At 23.6% G+C, this 20,930-nt stretch overlaps 5 protein-coding genes across 9 annotated transcripts in view; 3 read left to right on the top strand and 2 right to left on the bottom strand.

Moving 5' to 3' along the window:
• LOC725860 (synaptotagmin 13) overlaps positions 1–2,848 on the top strand; it is a 114,543-nt gene extending 111,695 nt beyond the window's left edge. For all 4 annotated transcript variants that reach the window (XM_006561164.3, XM_026446387.1, XM_006561166.3 and 1 more), the window contains one exon: positions 97–2,848. In XM_006561164.3, coding sequence (XP_006561227.1) covers positions 97–282 — 186 coding nt within the window. In that variant the 3' untranslated portion in view covers positions 283–2,848. The remainder of the gene's footprint in view (positions 1–96) is intronic.
• LOC725826 (caseinolytic peptidase B protein homolog) lies at positions 2,349–6,095 on the bottom strand. Its single transcript, XM_026446386.1, has 10 exons — positions 5,501–6,095; positions 5,370–5,422; positions 5,121–5,310; positions 4,761–5,011; positions 4,591–4,681; positions 4,307–4,514; positions 4,018–4,150; positions 3,730–3,939; positions 3,357–3,654; positions 2,349–3,282 (listed from the first exon to the last, which is right to left on the bottom strand). The coding sequence occupies exons 1-10, from the start codon at positions 5,847–5,849 to the stop codon at positions 3,140–3,142; spliced, it is 1,926 nt and encodes a 641-aa protein (XP_026302171.1). The 5' UTR covers positions 5,850–6,095; the 3' UTR covers positions 2,349–3,139.
• A 644-nt stretch (positions 6,096–6,739) lies between these two features.
• Positions 6,740–15,100, top strand: LOC408706 (heat shock protein 70Cb ortholog). 2 transcript variants are annotated; one of them, XM_623196.5, is made up of 12 exons: positions 6,740–7,122; positions 8,298–8,496; positions 8,938–9,294; positions 9,395–9,716; positions 9,794–10,049; positions 10,132–10,262; positions 10,337–10,608; positions 10,913–11,020; positions 12,265–12,390; positions 12,479–12,718; positions 12,798–13,088; positions 13,181–15,100. In XM_623196.5, exons 1-12 carry the CDS (start codon positions 7,007–7,009, stop codon positions 13,364–13,366), a joined length of 2,604 nt encoding a protein of 867 aa, XP_623199.2. In that variant the 5' UTR covers positions 6,740–7,006; the 3' UTR covers positions 13,367–15,100. The 2 variants fall into 2 exon arrangements, with proteins under 2 accessions (XP_623199.2, XP_006561225.1); XM_006561162.2 differs by lacking the exon at positions 10,913–11,020.
• On the bottom strand, positions 14,563–16,433 carry LOC725742 (vacuolar ATPase assembly integral membrane protein VMA21 homolog). Its single transcript, XM_001120244.5, has 3 exons — positions 16,006–16,433; positions 15,810–15,915; positions 14,563–15,281 (listed from the first exon to the last, which is right to left on the bottom strand). The coding sequence occupies exons 1-3, from the start codon at positions 16,018–16,020 to the stop codon at positions 15,142–15,144; spliced, it is 261 nt and encodes an 86-aa protein (XP_001120244.1). The 5' UTR covers positions 16,021–16,433; the 3' UTR covers positions 14,563–15,141.
• A 1,585-nt stretch (positions 16,434–18,018) lies between these two features.
• Positions 18,019–19,749, top strand: LOC725789 (ragulator complex protein LAMTOR1). The gene is made up of 5 exons (XM_001121596.5): positions 18,019–18,364; positions 18,596–18,672; positions 18,778–18,867; positions 18,969–19,167; positions 19,309–19,749. Exons 1-5 carry the CDS (start codon positions 18,320–18,322, stop codon positions 19,396–19,398), a joined length of 501 nt encoding a protein of 166 aa, XP_001121596.2. The 5' UTR covers positions 18,019–18,319; the 3' UTR covers positions 19,399–19,749.
• Positions 19,750–20,930: the final 1,181 nt, after the last annotated feature.

Raw genomic sequence — 20,930 nt, 5'->3', positions numbered from 1 at the left:
TTACAAATTTATAAAACATCTCTTGAATTATGATTCTTTATTTGTTCAAATGAAATTTGAGTATAAATGAAAATTAACAAAATTATTAAAATATAGGTATGTGTGATGGACTCGAGCAATGAATTTATTGGAGGAAACGTGATTGTTGGTTCCTGTATCATTGGTCCTGCCACAGGAGTCATTCGTGGAGTGGAAGGAAGTGGAAGTCAAGGAAGAGAACATTGGCTTCACATGACTCAATCGCCAAGAAAAACCATCGATATGTGGCATACATTGCATTAAAAAAAAAAAAATTAAGAAAAAGAATTATCGATGTTTTATTCGTCATATATTGTTTTCCAAACAAACAAAACGTGATCATTTTGTGAAAATGTGAACGCATTTTTTTCTTTTTTTTTTTTTTTTTCATTCTGTTGTTTTTTGTCGGATTATAGAAATATCCAATCAGACAACGTAATATACATAATTGGTATATAGTATATGTGAACAACAGTAGTGTTATATATGTGAAACCATTTTTATGAATATATTCAAAATCACTAACAAATAAAGAAATCGAAAAAGCGTCGCTATCCATTTCAGCGATTTATAAAAATCCCTGAATCCTGGTGAACTGTTAATATTTTGCTATTATTAAATTTTCTCTAAGTTTTTCTAACCTTCAATCGATTTATTTATTTAGACAAAAAGATATTATAACAAAATATTTCATTTATTTATTTAAAAGTGTTACACTAAGTGAAAAATGTTTTGAAGAAAAGTGAAAGAGAATTTGCCTATGAAGAAGGAGACAATCGTTTCATGTATACACTATATACGTATATACACTATAAACACATACATTTATAAATCATTTATTTCTACTGGCGGCTAAATGTACCTAAATATCAGAAAAATAATTATTCTATTCGCGATGACGAATATACGTGATAGTAGATAATCATATTTCAAACAATAAAAATTTTTCGTTACAGAATATATCATGAAATTATTTCTTTGAAATAATTTCAAGATAAGATAAATGATATTAATTCAAATTATAAAAACATTAGTGATAGAAAAAAAGAAAATATGAAAAAAAAAATAAATAATGTGGGTAATGATGTTTTAGTATGTGATTTTTATTAAAGTCTGAAACCATTGCAGAATTGAGATACATATATACTTATATGTACTTCCTAGGCCTAAATTTGTACTATGCAACAAAACTGACCTCAGAGAAGTACAAGGCATGCATCATGCATATTATATAGTTTACATAAACAAATTGAAAGCCTAATGAAAACGATCCTCCTTCGATAAATACATATAGTCTAACCGCGTTATTGTTATTAATGTCGTAATTATTTATGAATATATAAGCAGCAACAAAAAATGCAAAAAGAAAGTTACATGATATCATATAACGTTTGTTCAGATATGAATATAAACGCATAAACGTTTGCAAATAATAAAACGTATTATACGGATATATCATATCCGATATCTTTCGATATACCACTGAATAATAGAATATACAATTCTTGACTTATTAAATTCTTTTTTCACATTTTTGCTAAGGCATAGAACGCCATTGAAGAATAAAAAGAAGAATAATATATAATAATAAAATAGAAAGAAATCAAATTCTATGTAAATTAAAATAAGGAAGTCTGATTTATATGAATGAAAAAGAAGAGACAAAAACCAAATGAAAATGTGAACATTTCCGACCAAAGTTTATCATATCATATATACTGATAATTTTGAAAATTCCAGAGCTTAGATCTATTTAATGTTAATTTTAAAAAAAGAGAGTTCGATTAAGGAACCTGCCGTATTAATAAATATTTTAGATTCATATTCGTGTACTACAGCGATTAAATGTTTTTGATTCGTTAGCTGAGAGAAGTGTTACCTGAAGAAAGAATAAAAATTATATGTTGATTATCATTAAGTATATTATAAGTATAAATATATGTTATATAAAAATATAATGATATATAACTACGTGAAACGTAACAATTGGAAAAATAGAAAGAAAGTTTGTTGGGAAGAAACGCTTAATTAACTATGAGCGTGGTCCGAATCGTACGCTTAACTTATACTTAACAGTATTTCTATTATACATATATTCCGCGTGTCTTCGATGATACGTAATAATTTATATTAAAAGGCATATATATAAAGATGTTCTTATATGTATACCATTGTCTTAAAACAATCATTTTGGGTGTCTAATACAGTACACGCTTTTAACATTCCAACATACTTGTAATAGCTGTGACGATACATAATGACTATATAAATTTCGTGTTTCTGCATTCACTATAAATAACGAAACAAACATTCTGTAAACACCATATTTGTATCGTATTTCTACCACAAATTTTCATGCGCCAATTTCAAAAATGATATACATACATTAATTAATTCAGCTACTTTTTACATAAATAGACACCCTGTTGTTGGACCTGAATTTGCCTTGCATAATATGATTAAACTAAACGGAAAAGCTCTATCTATTTCTAATGATTGATCTATTTATAATGATAGCAGTGGGATTATGATTATTGTACAAATACATAATTGAAGAATGAAATGAAATTTAATTATGAGACGATCGATAAGCAAAGCAGAGAAACAAATACATAATTGAGAAATGAAATGAAATTTAAGGTTTTATAAGACGATCGATAAGCAAGGCAGAGAAATAGTTTCCACAACTGGTTTTCTGAATATTTTGAGAATATCTCTTGTCTTATTAAAGAATGTACAATGTATCTTAAATGTGAAGTGTAATCAATATTTTCTTGTAATGTATCCTCATAATTCGATTTAAAATAAAGAATTACTTATTTCCGTCAGATTATATATTTCATATTGTTTATGTATACAAAAAAAAGTAGAATGTAATTTAAAAAAAATTTTAAACATTTGTAAGAATAGTATACATCTTATGGTTTTTATTTACATTTTGTTTTGTCACAGATTTCAAATTATCCCATATTATTAAATATATATTACTATTACAAATATTATTTCTTTTCTACAATAAATAATACAAAACATTTCAAATTTTTTATTTATATGTACCATGAGATCAAACTATAATATATTTTCTGCATTTGATGAAATTATAGGTCCATTCAAAATAATATTAAAATGCAGAATTCAGATTTTTTGTTAAATTATCTGTTGAAAGATCAACAAAATCTTTTGCACCTTTGCGTCGTATTGATAACGCAATACTTGCACCATTTTTATACCATTTGACTTTCACCAATACACAACATCCTATTTCTATATAAAACATAATACTTTATTATAATCTGAAAATTAATTTATTTCATAGTTTAATAAATAAATTCACATACCAAGTTGACCTCGTTCATGTGCCGCGGCTAATTGGTTAACAACACGTCTTTCCACTTCATATTTAATAGAACGTGCTCCATAATGAGTATCATATCCTTCAGCCAATAATGATAAAACTTCTCTATTCCATTTCAATTCTATTTTATGTCTTTTCTTTGCACGATCTGCCCAAGCTTCCAATTCTTTAGCAACTAATTTTATAAGTTCAGATTGAGAAAATGGTAAAAAATATACAATCTCATTTATTCTGCCTAAAAATTCATCTCTACCAAAATGTGTTTTCAATATTGGTCTTACCTATAAAATAAAAGATTTAATTATAATTAATTTTTAATTTTTAAAAAATATTTTAAAGAAATTATTAATATATACCACTTCATCTTTAAATTTACGAGATATTTCAATTTGTTCAGAATCCTCTTCTACATCACAATTTATATCCTGTTTTTTCTCAACACGTTGAGCTTCTTCTCTAAGTTGTACTGCATGATCAGCAATTACTTCGCTTGCTAAATTAGATGTCATTACAAAAATTGCATTTTTACATTCAATTGTTTTACCTTTACCATCAGTAAGTCTTCCCTAAAAAAATTCAAATTTTCATTTTGATACAATATTTGTAAATATCCAAAAAAGTATATTTTTTAGAAATAACCATACTTCATCAAACAATTGTAATAAGACAGTAAGTACATCAGGATGAGCTTTATCAACTTCATCAAATAATACAACAGCATTTGGACATTTTCTTAAAAGTTTTGTTAATTGTCCACCATCATCGTGGCCTACATACCTAATTAATATAATATAAATAAAAAAATAATAAATAAAAAATAAATAAAAAAAATAATTTAAATATTTAAATATTTAAATATTTATTATATAAATAAAAATATATATTATATTATATAAATAAAGATATAATATATAATATATATAACATATATACCCTGGTGGTGCACCAATCAATTTAGCAACTTCATGTTTTTCTTGATATTCAGACATATCCAATCGAATAAATCCTTCCTGCTTATTTTTATGAATATATGCAGCCAGTTGTTTAGCCAATTCAGTTTTTCCAATTCCTGATGAACCCAAAAAAAGAAATACTAGAGGATGTTTTTCATCTATCCATCCATTTTCTTTTCTTCTAATAGCTGCAATTATAAAAAGTATTACAAAATATGTCTTTGTTGTTTGTCAATTAATAATTTTATAAAAAAAAATACTTACTAGATGCAACAATAGATATTGCTCCAGCTTGTCCAACAATGTACTGTTTTAAACGTTGCTCTAATGGAAATCTACGACGTTCTTCTATTTCCTGTTTACAATATCAGGTAAAAACATAGATCAAAAATAGTATTAAATATAAATCAAAGCTTGATTTTAATCATATGTACTTTTTCCTTCATTATTTCATCATATTTTATAGCACGTTTTATAAGCATTTCTTTAAGTTCTCCATCTTTAGCATATTCTACTGCTCGATGTCCTGATTCATTTTTCATTGTTGGATCAGCTCCTGCTTCTAATAAAGCTTGTACACAAGCCTTAGAATCTGCTAATACAGCATAATGTAGTGGAGTAAAACCTTTAAATGTAGCTCTACTATTCAAATGATCACAAAATTCTTCCTCTCTTATCATAAGCACTAAAATTTGAAAAATTATGCAATATCTTATAAAATATTAATTTGTAAAAATAAACAAATATTTATTATATTTTTAATAAATTATAATTTAAATTTTAATCTTTTATACCATCTAAAGTATGTAATCCTTTTTCTATAGCACTTCCATAGACATTAATAAATTCATCTTGAGCATTAACATCAGCACCATACTTTAATAAAAGTTTAACAACTTCTGGTTGTGAATTAATAGCAGCAAGATGTAATGCTGTCCAACCTAATAAATGACGTGTATTTATATCAATGCCTTCTTTTATAATCTATAAAGAAATATTTTGTTAATTATTAATATAATAGTAAAATGATTTCTTATACTTACACTTTTCAATTCTGGAATGTTACCATATTTTACAGCCCGAAAAAACTGTTTATCTATTAAAAAATATTGATTAGAAATAAATGTTTAATATAATAATTATATATTAATTATTAATTCATAATAAAAGATACCTCTATAATTTTTTGCTTCACAAAGAGTTATAGTTATGCCAATACCACTTAATAAAAATCCCAATTTTTTACTATTTTTTTCATAATTAATATTATATTTATTTGATAATATTTTTATTCTTGTTAATAGTGGATGAATTTCTTTGGATTTAAACATATCCAAAAATCTATATAATGGATAAATATATTTTTCAAATTTCCAATGAAATTGGGCATAACCTCTACTATTTTGATACAATATAGCTTTTATTTTATCTGTTATTTTTACATTTTTATTGCTTATTAAAATCGTTGAATATTTAGCCTCTTTTATAATCGAATAAAATCGTAAATTACACAAACGTGACATTTTATATGATTTTATAGACTAATGTGCTTAAACCATATGATTTTATCTTATACGATTAACATATCTAATACTTATTACTAATACACAGACATATAAATTCATTGAATAATTGCCAATAGTTAGTAATCATGCAATAACACAATTTGTGTTATATTTACGTTTTTAATAGTTTTATTTTGAGATTATATACTTTAAATAACGCTTTTGTATATTAGGGAATACATCACGTAATAAACATTTTAAGAAACTGCATTGACACAAGATACTAATGAAGTTCTTTTATTTTAATCATATAAATACAATCATATAAACAATAATTTAAATATTTATAAGATATATTTAATACATATGTAAAATGTAAAAAAATAAAAATATAATTATATTAAAAATTATTTTTTAACGTTGTATATATATATTTATATATACATGTGTAATATATATATACATATATGTATATATATATATATATACATATATTAATTCTATATATAATCCTAATATGATATAATACTGCAAATATTTTAATAAAATTACATTTTTTTAACATTTATAATTATGATATTTCAAAATTTGTTTCATGACGGACATATTGTAATGCAAACCAATCATAAAACCATGTCCAAAGTGTGCTATATATAAATTCAAAAAATTTGAGAAAGTGATATACAGAGATAAAAAAACATAATAGGTCAATTTTTTATTAAATGAATTCTTTATTTATGGATATAATAATTTCTAATGTCTTTCTTGCAAAATGTGTTATATATCAATTTATTACTTTCGATCCTTCGAGAAACAAAACTAACGATGTCCAAAAGGAAGATTCCAATGGCGCATAATTCCAGAATGTTCCAGAACAACCATCTGACCAATAGGAATCGTATACTGCAGCGCCATGATTGGTGAATTTGCAGCAGAAGTTAGCAGAAAGAAGTAATCACAGTTACCGTGCGAAGGGCATTTCATTCAGACTATTGCGTGAGTGAAGAGCAAGAATTCAGAAAACTTGTGAATTCAGCGTATACAATAAGTACTAACGCGTATTCTAAACAATTATTAATCATTTATACATCCTTTTCGAGAATCGGCATTTAACATTTGATTTAAACACGATAGTTTATTCAATATCATAAAGAAAACGTACTAGTCTATCAGCCATGGCTGCTATGTCCGTGATCGGAATTGACTTCGGTAACGAAAGTTGTTATGTGGCTGTAGCACGCGCAGGAGGCATTGAAACCATAGCTAATGATTATAGTCTTCGAAGTACACCGTAAGTTTTTTTTATTATAATAATCATTTTTTAATGTTTCTCTTTTTTAAAAAGATACCGGTATTCACCGGTATCTTTAGATATTCTTATATTACTATTACTATAGTTCTTTTCACGGACATTTACGTAAAAATATAAAAACAACTTAAAAATAGTATATAATTGAATTTTATACAAATGTATGTAAAGTTAAAAAGACATTATTTGATCAGCCATTTATGTTCAAATTGTTTTATCTACTTAAATATATCGTTTACTTTTATATGACTAAGATGTACAAAAAAGTCCATAGTTATGATCCATGAGTTTTTTTTTTTTTTTTTTTTTCAAAATTGGTATAGTCATATAAAATGGAATCGATTTACGTCATTAATGTAATAGACAAAGATGCGAGATTACTACATTAGGAATAATCTCTATTGTAGCAATGTATAGTAAAATATAGAAAATATTTGATTTTAATTTATAAAATTATTTAAGCATTACATATTTATATGTATTATTTGTTTTAGATTAAATATATTTGATAATTATTTATAAATAAATGTCAAAATTTGTTTTGTTTGTTATATCTTTTTATTTATTAATAAAATATCAAAAATATAAAAATTTTTAAATATTAAAGTATAACAATTAAATATTTTGATTATTAATCATATTAAGATAATTTTAATTTTAGTTTTAAAATTTTAAGAAAATTTATTATAATATATATGTATCATTTTAACAAAATTTATATTTTTTATATAAAAAAATTAGTATGCTTTTATATGGTATAATATTCTGAAAATTTTTACTTTAATGTTATTTTATTATATGTTATTTTAATGTTAATATTAAAAATTAAATATTATCAAAAATTTTATATCATAATTTTCTAATCTTATTTCTTTAAATATTTTATTAAATATTTTTTTGAATATTTCTGATAATGTTAAATTTATAATTTTTAGTATATATATTTTTATATATAGTATATATATTTTTTAGTATATATATTTTCAATATAATAAAAAATATAATAAAAATATAAAAGTAGATATTTCTAAAATATTAAGATTATTGTAGAAATAATTTATATTGTGATATATATATAGAAATATATGTTTGATGTAACATTTATACAATATAAAATTTTATTTAAATAAATTAGAATTAATAGACAAATATTTTAGATCATGTGTAGCATTCAGTGGAAAAAATCGAATTCTTGGTGTGGCAGCCAAAAATCAAATGGTAACTAATATGAAAAATACCATTCATGGATTTAAAAGATTATTGGGTAGAAAATATAATGACCCACAAGTACAAAGAGAGCTTCAGATGTTACCTTTTAAGGTAACTCATCAGTCAGATGGAAGTATTGGTATACATGTAAGTTCTTTTTATTAAGAAAATCAATTTTTTTATTATATTAATAATAAATATATTTATATTATATTAAATTATAAAATATTTGAAGAAGGAAATATTTATATGTATTATTTTATAAAATATTATATAAAATATAAATTATATTATATAAATATATTATATAAAATATAATCACAATAAATATATTTCTAAAAACAATAGAATTTTTTAAATATTATATATATTTCATGTGATTTAATATTAACTAGATTCAGTCTGGGCATTCTGCCAGATTTCTCACATTTGTGGGAGACTCATATCTTATTTATATCTCTTTAGAGTAGTTAAAACACGATGAATCACATTGTGTGTAATTTGTGCAATAAAAATAATAAAAGTAATTATTAATACTAATTATTAAATAAGTATGATATTTTGATTATAATTATTTTTAAATTTTAGGTACAATATTTAGGAGAAGAACACATTTTTTCACCTGAACAAATAACTGCAATGTTATTCACAAAATTAAAAGATATATCTGAGACTGCTCTTCAGACTATTGTTAATGACTGTGTTATTTCTGTTCCTTCATATTTCACACAAGCTGAGCGTCAGGCATTGCTTGATGCTGCACGAATTGCTGGTTTAAATGTTCTTAGATTATTTAATGAAACAACAGCTACTGCTTTGTGCTATGGCATCTATAAACAAGATTTACCAGCACCTGAAACACCTCCAAGAAATGTAGTTTTTGTTGATTGTGGATATGCAAGCTTACAAGTGAGCATTTGTGCATTTCACAAAGGAAAATTGAAGGTAATTAATAATTAATAATATTAATTTAATAATAATAACATCTGTAAAAAGCAATTAAAAAATAATTTCAGTTATAAATATCATTAAATTTTATTTATAGATGATAGCAAGTGCTGCTGATAGTCAATTAGGTGGAAGGAATATAGATTCTATTTTAGCAGAACACTTTTGTAAAGAATTTCAGTCACGTTATAATATTGATCCACACACCAATCCACGTGCATATATAAGACTATTAGGAGAAGTAGAAAAATTGAAAAAACAAATGTCCGCCAATTCAACAACACTTCCTCTTAATATTGAATGTTTTATGGATGAAAAAGATGTACATGGCGAAATGAAACGAGCAGATATGGAAGCAATGTGTGCACACTTATTTAAACGCGTTGAATCAACTTTACGTCAATGCCTTGAAGATTCTAGTGCGTTTTATTTTTTGATACATTTTGATTTAAAACATCTATCAAATTATATTCTAATTTACAATGTTTTTTTATAGAATTAAAATTAGAAGATATTCATTCAGTTGAATTAGCAGGAGGTTTTAGTCGTGTTCCTGCTATTAAACGATTAGTTGAAGAAGTTTTTGGACGTACTGTATCTACGACGTTAAATCAAGATGAAGCAGTTGCTCGAGGATGTGCACTTCAATGTGCAATGTTGAGTCCTGCCGTCAGAGTTCGTGATTTTTCAGTAACTGATATTCAACCATATCCATTAAAATTAACATGGGATCCTACTCAAGGCGAAGAAGGGTACTTTAATTAATATATTATATTAATATATAATATCTAATATTTAAAAAAAATATTATTCTTTTTTATTTTCATATTTTAGTGAAATGGAAATTTTTGGACACAATCATCCTGTACCATTTTCAAAAACGTTAACATTTTATCGATCAAATCCATTTACACTCACTGCCAGTTATTCTGTACCACCATCATCGTATCCTCAAACTCATATTGGTATGCATTTGATTCTATTTTCTTAATAAGTAAATAAATAGTATTTTTTTATAGCTGATAGTATTTTTTTATAGGTACATACACAATAAAAAACGTAAAACCAACGCCGGAAGGAGAGCTATCAAAAGTTAAAGTAAAAGTAAGAGTGAACTTGAATGGCATTCTTACTGTTGTTTCGGCATCACTAATTGAAAAACGTGAACTCACACAACAAGAAAAAGAAGAAGAGGAAAAACAACAACAACAACATCAGCAACAACAAAATAATATGGATGTTGATCAGCAACAAGATAAAAAAGATAAACCTGATCAAGAAGCACAAGCAAATGAACCACCGGCACCTGAGGTATATATATTTATTATATTTCATTTTTTATTCGAACTTTATTATTGCTTAAAATTATTTTCAATTAGCTTATATGTAACATTTTAACATACTTATAAAATTGTTAGCTATATTTGTTTAACATTATCTAAGTAATTAGTAATGCTAGAATTACTAAAATCATATTTAAAAATAAAATTTATAGCAAAAATAATAGAATTAAGAAAAATTTATTTTTCTTAGAAATTAACTTTTGTAGAAATATAGTATTCATAATATGCTTTGAGTGTCTGATGCATGATTATGTGAGTTTGTTGTGGTTTAGGTGAGCATGGATAAAACGCGACGGAACTCAGATGCTGATGATGGTGGAAGAGGTGCGAGGGGTTCTGCCCCTTCCTACTCCTCCAGGATTCTCTCTTGGCTCAGCTCGGTACGCGACACACTATCATTACTTGGACCCATATGTTAACTGAAACATGTGCAATAATTTATGACTTTTGCTTAAATTGTTTTATTGTTATAAATTATAATAGTAATTACGCGAATAGCTTTTCGTGTAAAAATGGCATAAATTTTTTATTTCTTTCATCGCGTCAGCATCATTATCTGTTATATGATCACTGCAATCATAAAATTTAAAATATCCTGCATGATATAAGAATCGCGTATTATATATTTTATATTTATTTACTTGAAAAATTTTTTTATTAATTATCACATAAATTAAAATTTGAAAATTTTAGGTTTATTATTTAATTTGAAGCTTGTAATAAATTGTATTTGTTCTTGTATTTTATTTATTTCGAATATATTGTAAATTAATCAGATTTCATTTATGTGTGCTTATAAAGTATAAATTGTTCATGAATTAGAGATTTCCTACGCATTGTAGTTTCTTTAGTGCATGACATTTAGTTATGTTTAAAGTTTCAAAATCTGTGTCGATTTCTTCTGCAAACTCGGTTAATAATATGCGACATATGAACGAAAGTAATATAGAATATATAATTTTAACAAGATAGAAATTAATATTTTTGTATTTATAAATATAAACATGCATAATATAATTTCATGTAATGTATATGGGTCCAAGATACAGCTGTGTCACGCCGTGCTGTCTGTCTTTGCTCAATTATTCCTTTCACTGGGTCGCAGAAGGAAAAGAGACAGTAATATTTAATAATGCAATAATCTTTAATAAATTGCTAAAATTGTGAAGGCAGGCAATGCGGTTTGATTTTCAATTCGTATAATATTTTGAATTATAACAGTCATCTTATATTGAATCTATATTATTTGACATATTTTGAATTTAAAGTAAAACGAATTGAAAATTATTCGCATAAGAATAATGCCCCTCTTTGTCCTCTGCTCATTTCTATCATCACCTGATTTCCAGCTTATGTGTGCCTTTGTTTAAAATGTTTTAGTTATTATAATGACATTGTTATATTTATTTTATCTATTTTAATTATAAGTTAATACATATATTAAAAATTAAGTTATGTTTAAAAAATTTTTAAAATAGATGAGAGAATTAATATAGAATATTCATTAAGATATATATATATTTTCTTAATGATTATAACAATATAAATAAATTTCAATAAATTTGATTGCAGAAATAATTAAACAGGTAAAACTATTTCATATCAATATTATATTATTTTTCAGAGCGATGATAAAAATGATGAAAATAAAGGTAAAAAGAAAGTTCCTATTCGTACTATTGATTTGCCAGTAGAAATGCGTGAATATGGACTTTCTCAACGTGATTTTGATGCCGCAGTAGAAAAAGAGGTAAGTTCATGTTTACTTATTACAAAATGTTAATACAATTTTTAATAAAATTTATTTTGTTTTTTTTCTCTCTTTTCTTTTGTCATAGGCCAAAATGATCGCTGAAGATAAACAAGAAAAAGAACGTGTAGACGCGCGTAATGCATTAGAAGAATATGTTTACGATCTTCGTGCTAAGTTATCAGAAGAGGATCAATTATCCACATTTGTTACAGAAATAGATAAAGAAGCACTTTGTCGTACATTAGATGAAACTGAAAATTGGTTATATGAAGAAGGTGAGGATTGTCAGCGACAAATTTATTCAGAACGATTAACACGTCTTAAGGTAAGTTATATTGTTTTCATATTAAATAATATTAAGTATTTTTTGTTCAAAATCAAAAATTATTTGTTTCTTTTGTTAGTCACAAGGTGAACCAATTAAAGAAAGACGAGTAGAATTTGAAGGTCGAGGTCACGCACTAGATGATTTATCAGCAGCTTTACAACTTGCTAAAAAAGGAGTAGATCTCATTAGAGCATCCAGTGGAAAGGATGATAAATATTCTCATTTAACAGAAGAAGAGGTAAAGAAGGTTGAGAAAGCAGTACATGAAAAATGGACATGGTTGGAAGAAAAACGCGTACTTCTTGCCAGTACACCTCGCACACAACAACCACCAGTTACTGTAGCACAAATTCGTGGAGAAAAATTGGTATGTAAAATATATATAATAAAATGTAATATATATAAAATTTTATATGAAAGCAATAAATTATTATTTACACATTTTTTTATATTTCATAGACATTGGATAGTATTGTACTACCAATTTTAAATAAACCGAAACCTAAGATTGAACCACCAAAAGAAGAAAAACCTAAAGATAAAACTGGTGAAGATCATCAAAAAAATCAAAATAGCCAAGGTGATGGCCATATTCAAACTAATCAGCAACAACAACCCCAAGAAGAAAAAATGGATGTTGAGTAACAATCATCCTATTTTATGTGTTTTAATGCTATTAAATCTATCACGATTAAAATATCGAAAATTATGTCATCACATAAATCATTTTTATCATGTCACAAAAGCGCCTGATATATTTTTAGTTAGCACATGTGATTGATTGTTTTTTCTCTTCTTCTCCTATCACAATCATCGATGTGATAAGTTTATGTATTTATGATGGACTGTATCATTAATTTAAGTATATTGAAATCTGAAGAATTTTTATCATAAATCATTAAGAAAAGGACATGTGTATGTTTTAATATAGTAATTTATGTAAGACTATTTCTTTCAAATAAATTATAATAAGTTAAGGTTGACGTGAAATTCAAGATATGATTTTTTAAAATTGTTTCATTAATAGTACATTTGTTACATTTTTGAAAAGTAACCATTTAAATTAAAAGAATATGACATTTATAATAATCTTATTTCAATTTCAAAAAGTTATAAATAACTTATAATTTAATTAAAAAATTCTTCAATTTTTAATATGCTTTTAGAAAAGTGTAACAAAATTTATCAGTGAAGTACTCTAAAGAGTTTCCTGATTTCATTGCCAGTAGAAAGATTTAATACATTGTTACTTATAATATATAGGACAAATATTAAGTTAGAGCTAATAACTAAATTAAAATGTGAAGTAGTTAATATCGCTGGCGATCTTATGTATTTAATACAATAAGTATTCATTCCAACACTTTTCTAGGCCGACAGCGAAATATTCTGTCATATAAACTTTTGTTGCATTTACAATACTTAAATAAATTAATATTTCATTAATGAAGTTTATTAAGCTTGTTCTAGGATTTGCTAAAGCTTCGTGTGTTTAAAAGAGCTGCTAACCTAAATCGTGTACAATTTATGATACTTTAATATTATCGAAGCTTTGATGACATGAAATTTCTAAAAATGAAAAATTATAGTTAGGTATATTGTACATAATTAATAGTTTTTCATAAAAGTAAAAAATATTTTCTCGTTTGATCTGTGTTTCAATTAATTTGATATCTTTTTTTGCAGTTCTTGCAAAGATATTATTTTATCTAGAATACTATTCTTCATTGGTACTACTAAAAAAAAATCAGTGGTATATTGTTATGTTGTATTACATTAATTACAAATTCATTTTGTTATTTATTCTTTCTTGAAGATAAAAAAATACATGGCTTCTATTCAGTATCATTAGGAGCGGATTTGTACTAAACTTTTGTAATAGTTGTTTATATTTCTTAATTTTTTCTAAAAATTCATATATCAATATATTTTCTACATAGCTATCAAAATTATCTGCCTAGAGAATTATAAATTCGCTCCTGATCTAGTACTGTGATCATAAAGTGCACTATAATTAATTTATCCATCTGATGTGATGTATTGAGGCACTATAAATTATAAAATGTACTACAAGATTTCTCAAATATAAAAGTAAAATATGTATAATGGAATTATATTCCATGTAGATGTATGTATATTGCAAAGTTTGTGCTGTACAATATGCAAATATTGTGTGGGAATGCCATTGCTTTTTTTATTTAGTAATTATGTTCCATTAATTAATACAAGTACAGATAACTTTCCCTTTGCACAATTCACAGTATTCAATAAAAAAAAAACAAAATATCAACAAAGAAGTAAGCGATTGCAGAATGTAATGCAATATAATGTAACATTTTTTTCCGATAATTATACACGAATAAATATGTTATCCAGAAAGTGTATTTAATTACATACATATTTCAAACAAAAAACAATGATTAATCTCGTTTTGTTTGTGTCTTTGATTGATCATCGAAATATGCACGATATATAAAAGATCCTAGAGCCACGTGTAATACGAGAATCGCAACAGCAGCTGAATATACGTTACTTGGCACATGATTAAGCCCCAATAAACCTAAAATGTATAAAAAATATTTCAATACATTTAAAATTACCGATCTTATATTGAAATTAGATTGATAAAAAAATAATATATTATAATAAATATAATATTAACATATAATCAAAATTATTTATTAAAAATTCAAAAAATACTGAAAACTGATAGTGTAGATAGAATAATTTGATTGATTTAATTTTCTAAAAAGAGATTTCTGATTGATAAAAAAATTTTACTATTATTTATACTTATTATTAATATATTAATATTCTATTATTCTTTAAATAAAATTTTCATTTAAACATTAGAATTTGTTATTTTTGTTTAAATTAGTGTACAAAAAATTTTGTTGTTCATTTATAATATTGAAAGTATAGTATATACATAAAGAGCATAAAATATTGGCTATTATTAGATTAGAAATTTTAAAAATTTTTACAGATAATATTTATGTAAATATATAATCTTTAACATTTTTTTCTAAAAAAATTATAATTTCTATATTTCTAAATATCAAATATTATAATATTATTTGCTTCATACCATCAAAAATAAAAATCTTGCTAGTAAAAAATGACAATACAGGTAAGGCTATTATCACTACACAGTGGAATAATACTGTTTTAAAAACTTGTAATTCTGGTAATTCCTGAAAATGAAATTATGTATTAAAAACATTATTATATTTAAATATATATAAATGTATATCATAATAAATTAATGATAGTAATGAACATACCTTGATATTTGCCATGATATAAATATAATTTATTACTTCTAATTCAAAATTTTATTTAATGAAATTCAACTATGATACAAATTTAACAAAATTAAATGACATGTACATATAATATTATCATTATATTAATGTAGAAGAATATAATTTGATATTTATGTAAAGTATAAATTGCAGAAGAATTACATAAAAAATTGTAAAATCATTCTCCTTTTTTATTTATACACTCTGTTTTATTGAAGGACATATATACAATTTTACATATAGTATGTATAATTTACATATAGAATTATGTAATTTCGTATAGTAAAAAGTTAAATTGATTTCTAATTTTAATGAATAACAAAGCAATAAATTCGTATATTCCTTATGTTTCAAATTGTTAGGTTATGTTATTCAATATCACATAGACAAGATATAGAATAGACTTACATTTTATGGAATTTTAATATGATATGATCTGAATTACCGATTGTGCAAAAAAAATTATAAATCACTATTAATAATGATTGAAGTTCAAATTTAAAATTTATATTAATAATCATTAAAATTAATATATATAAATTATTTTTTTATATATTTTACATATATAAATTAATTTTAAATTGTAATTAATATTGTAAGAAATTTATTTTTGAGAAATCAATATGATATATGTTAATGCATACATTGTTGCGGATGTTTGCATATAAGTAAAATTTTATGTAATAATAACAATTTCTTTTTGCAAATATTTCGAAAATATTTCGTTTAGTTATATGTTTAAAATTATTCAATATTTTAAAATCATCGAAATTTAAAAGAATATAGCTTTTATATAATTTCACCTTTCAAAGATGTCAATTATAAATATATTAACACTGTATGTAATATTTATAAAAAATATATATATAAATATATAAAAAAAAACGTGTATAAAACGTGTATAAAAATATATATTCAATAAATTGAATAGATTTTTTTTAGATTTTTTAGATCCTATTAAGATTTTTTTAATAGGTTAGATAAAAAAGAGAAGAGTTGATCGCAGTTGTTTCTTGAGTGTATAAATTTTATAAAATAATGATGGACAAGAACAAATTCTGAGAGAAAGATAGACAAAATAGGATAGAGAAAATTAGGGAATCAATGTCATTTTTAAAATATTGTAGATGAAATAGAATAGACAAAAATAATAAATAGAAAAAAGAAGTGAAAAAAGTAAGTGTTGATTGTCACTGCCATTTTTTGAATTATAAAAATATTTTTCACAATAAAATAGAATAAATTGAAAATCAATATTATTTCTTGAATATTTTGAAAAGAATTTTCTATATCTAGTCTATAGCACTTTTTTTTCTTTTATTTTTTAATTCTTTTTTTTTTAATTCTTATCTTTATACTTTTTGAAATGTGTTTTATAAATGCGACATTTATGAATGTGATCATAAACGAGATACGGAATATCAATTGAACACATTTTTATTATTTTTCTTTTAAAATTACAATGTTTTTAAAATAATCTTTAAAAAAATAATCTTTTAGATAATTAAGATAATTAAAATAATAATAAATAAAAAATATAGATATTACTTTGGTAAATTTACAATGTATCTTTAAAATAATGATTTTATAAAACAACATAACACTTCTTACGTATAAAATGCATATTTCATGTACATCTATAAAATATTTTGTAATAGAATATTTTTTTCTTTTTCTTATTTATAATTATATATTAAAATTTAATTATATTTTTAAACATTACTAATGTTACAATGTTATTTTATTAAGCCAAATAATGTTAAGTATAATAATAAAAAAAAAAATAAAGAATCTGTGCTCAATACATAACAAAAAATGAATTGAACATATATTAAATATATATTAGATCATTAGTTCTATTTTATATTTCGTCTATGATTATTATGTCAATTTTTATATCAAAGATTTTTATATTTATTTAATTTTCTTTCATCCCATTAATACTGTTATTTCATTTGATTCGATAATATCAAATCGATAATATCAAATTTGATACATAATAATAATCGAGGCTACGTTGTTCCAGGCCTATGTGTTATAAAAATGCATTGAATAAGAAATCTATTCTGTATCTAGTCCGTGGGTGCACATTCATACCTTTTCGTTAACATTTTCGTATCTTAAGAAAGATTGTCACACTTCGCAATATATTTTATTTATGGACAGTGACTGAAGCGCAATATCGGCATTAGAGCTGATTCATTTAATTGTTTACAGGAATGAAGATTAAAAGTAATACGTTGTAGCAATACGTATCACTGACGAAAAAAGTATTAGTAATTAATTTTTAAGTATGGGATGTTGTTACAGTTTCTGTAAAGAAGACAGCGGTCCACAGGTAATAAATCATATTATTGCAATCATATGAAATGTTTTGAAACCTTGATTTATCAAAAGTTAGATATATAAAAGGATACAATTTTTATCACAATTCTGCTTAATCAAATATAATATAAAATAATTAATATTATATAATTATATGTATAAATTTAATTGAACTTAAGTAAAAAAATGTATATTTTATTTTAAATTATTTAATATAATTTCTCTATTTATTTATTTTTTATAGAGTGGAGAAGTAAATGAAAGGACACATTTGTTAGTGGATCCTGTTAGTAATAACACAAATATATCTAGAGTACATAGGTATGTTAAATTTTATATATATATATATATATATATATATATATATATATATATATTATAGCATTAAAAAACAATTATGAAATTTTTTTGTTTTTTTTTTCTTAGTGATGATTATGTTAACCAATATGCAAGTTCAGTACCCAAAAAAACAGATGAACAAAGTGCATTAAATAGAATTTTACATGAAACAGCTGCGTGAGTATTTGTTTATTTTTCTAGATTGTATAATATGATTAATAATATGATTAAAAATAATTTATTGTTATTAAAAATAATTAAAAAATATTTAATTTCAGTAATGTGATAGATGTTGGAGCATTAGATTCGCACAATTTAGAACAGCATGAATATATGGATAGGTCACGTGCATATTCAAAACGTATAGAAGCTGGAGGTATTAAAGTCCCTGATAGTACATCTTGTCTACTTAAAGATGTCCCTGCTCCAGAAAAAATATTAGCAGCAGATCCTCTTGCAGCTGGAGATCATGGGCTGGTAAATATATATATAATATTTTTATATATATATATATATATTTTTAAATATATATATATTTTATTGTTATATATTTAATGTTTACAATTTATTTAATAATTAATTTAATTAAATTTATTTAAACTTAAATTTTATTCACAGATTACAGAAATGCTCAATAAGGCTGTGACAGCATTAGAAGATGTAAATGTTGAACATAAGGAAGATTTAGTAGTTCCTTTCTTATCGTGATCTTTTGGCATTTCCTCAGCAAGATTATATCCTGCTTGAGTGAAATCATTGTACTATGTGACATTAAAAAACATGTCTTTTCAAAATCAATTTTCAAATAAGTTAATCTGAATTTACTTCAGATTTTACTTGAATATGAATATTGATTATGCATTATAATATGATGTATAAATGAAAGTACAGGTACTATTTCTTAATAACATGTTAAAGTGGCTTGACAGTTTCTGAATATACGAAATTGTTTTAAAATGTTACAAATTAAGATATTTCCAAACGACCAGTTTTTAATGAAAGAGCTGAATTTGGTAGTGCTTTTCCATAACTTATATATAATACTGTAAAAAGTTAAAACACTGTTATTAGTCTTTGCTAAGATGTATATCAAAAAACAATATAAAAGGGCTATTTTGTCATAATTTAATAAATGCAATTTACTTATAAATTTATCATTTTTCGCATTGAAATTGCAAAAATTAAATTTTATTGAATCAATAATTTTTTTTAATTTTATCTCAGCACTGAAAACATTTCTAATATAAACATAATAGATAAAATGTAGATTCAACAACAATCAATATTCATAAATGACTGAAATATTTACATTATTTATATTATAAATTGTATATTTTAATTATATTCACATTTTGTTTTTTTATACTATATAAATTTTGTCTCCTTTCTTATTTCATCTTTATTATATTGTTACAAGATGTGTTTGTATAATGTCTCAACCAATCAAATTCCTAACTCAAACATAAATTTGTGATATTTATATAAATTAATGCTATTATTAATGTTATATTTTCTAATCATTATCACTCTTCTTATATGTATTTTCTTTCTCACAAACAAAATTTGTTAATTTTATATTTTATTAAATGTATAATAATTGTTATTTCACTTATGATTCTTTATTCATTTATATGCGTTAAATAAATGATAAATTGCAAAATGATATATTATTTATGAATAATAGTTACTTTGAATAAAAGTAATTATAGTAAACAATATTCAAACATTGTATAATCGCACTTGTTACATCATTAACACATTGCAGCTTATTAAAATAATAAAAAACTAATTTATTATTTAAGGTATATATATATATATATATATATATAAATACATAAAAATTATCAATATTTCTTGTTCATTATTTTATTAAAAAAAAATATTTGTTTTATATTTTATTACATTTAAATATTTAAATATTTAAATATTTTTGCATATTATAATTATATAATATATAATTACTTTTCATTTTTTAAATTTTTTAAAAAATTTTTTGCATTTTCATTTGTATATGTATATATACAAATAAAATAAAATACTTAAAAACTTTGATTTTACATAGAATCATTCAATAAATTATTTACTTTTAAATATTTATATTTATTTAATGATTATCAATAGTTATCGAATTTTAATTAATAATAAAACGATGAACATAGAGAATTATCTGTGACTATTATGGATGATGCATTGTAAATCGATTTAAAAGGAAGCGGGAAATAAGCTGTTAGGAACGCGCG

The sequence above is a fragment of the Apis mellifera genome, linkage group LG2 (genome assembly GCF_003254395.2).
Source record: "Apis mellifera strain DH4 linkage group LG2, Amel_HAv3.1, whole genome shotgun sequence".
Classification (NCBI taxonomy): Eukaryota; Metazoa; Arthropoda; class Insecta; order Hymenoptera; family Apidae; genus Apis; species Apis mellifera.
This window is presented reverse-complemented; position numbering and strand designations above follow the sequence as displayed.

Coding starts and splice junctions, on each gene's coding strand:
- LOC725826 (XM_026446386.1), bottom strand. CDS start 5,849: ATGTCACGTTTGTGTAATTTACGATTTTATTCGATTATAAAAGAGGCT. Junction 5,423..5,500: donor TGAAGCAAAAAATTATAGAG/GTATCTTTTATT, acceptor ATTTTTTAATAG/ATAAACAGTTTTTTCGGGCT. Junction 4,151..4,306: donor TTGATTGGTGCACCACCAGG/GTATATATGTTA, acceptor TATATTAATTAG/GTATGTAGGCCACGATGATG.
- LOC725742 (XM_001120244.5), bottom strand. Junction 15,282..15,809: donor CAAGATTTTTATTTTTGATG/GTATGAAGCAAA, acceptor TATACATTTTAG/GTTTATTGGGGCTTAATCAT.
- LOC408706 (XM_623196.5), top strand. CDS start 7,007: ATGGCTGCTATGTCCGTGATCGGAATTGACTTCGGTAACGAAAGTTGT. Junction 7,123..8,297: donor TATAGTCTTCGAAGTACACC/GTAAGTTTTTTT, acceptor CAAATATTTTAG/ATCATGTGTAGCATTCAGTG. Junction 10,609..10,912: donor ATGAACCACCGGCACCTGAG/GTATATATATTT, acceptor GTTGTGGTTTAG/GTGAGCATGGATAAAACGCG.
- LOC725789 (XM_001121596.5), top strand. CDS start 18,320: ATGGGATGTTGTTACAGTTTCTGTAAAGAAGACAGCGGTCCACAG. Junction 18,365..18,595: donor AAGAAGACAGCGGTCCACAG/GTAATAAATCAT, acceptor TATTTTTTATAG/AGTGGAGAAGTAAATGAAAG. Junction 18,868..18,968: donor ATTTTACATGAAACAGCTGC/GTGAGTATTTGT, acceptor ATTTAATTTCAG/TAATGTGATAGATGTTGGAG.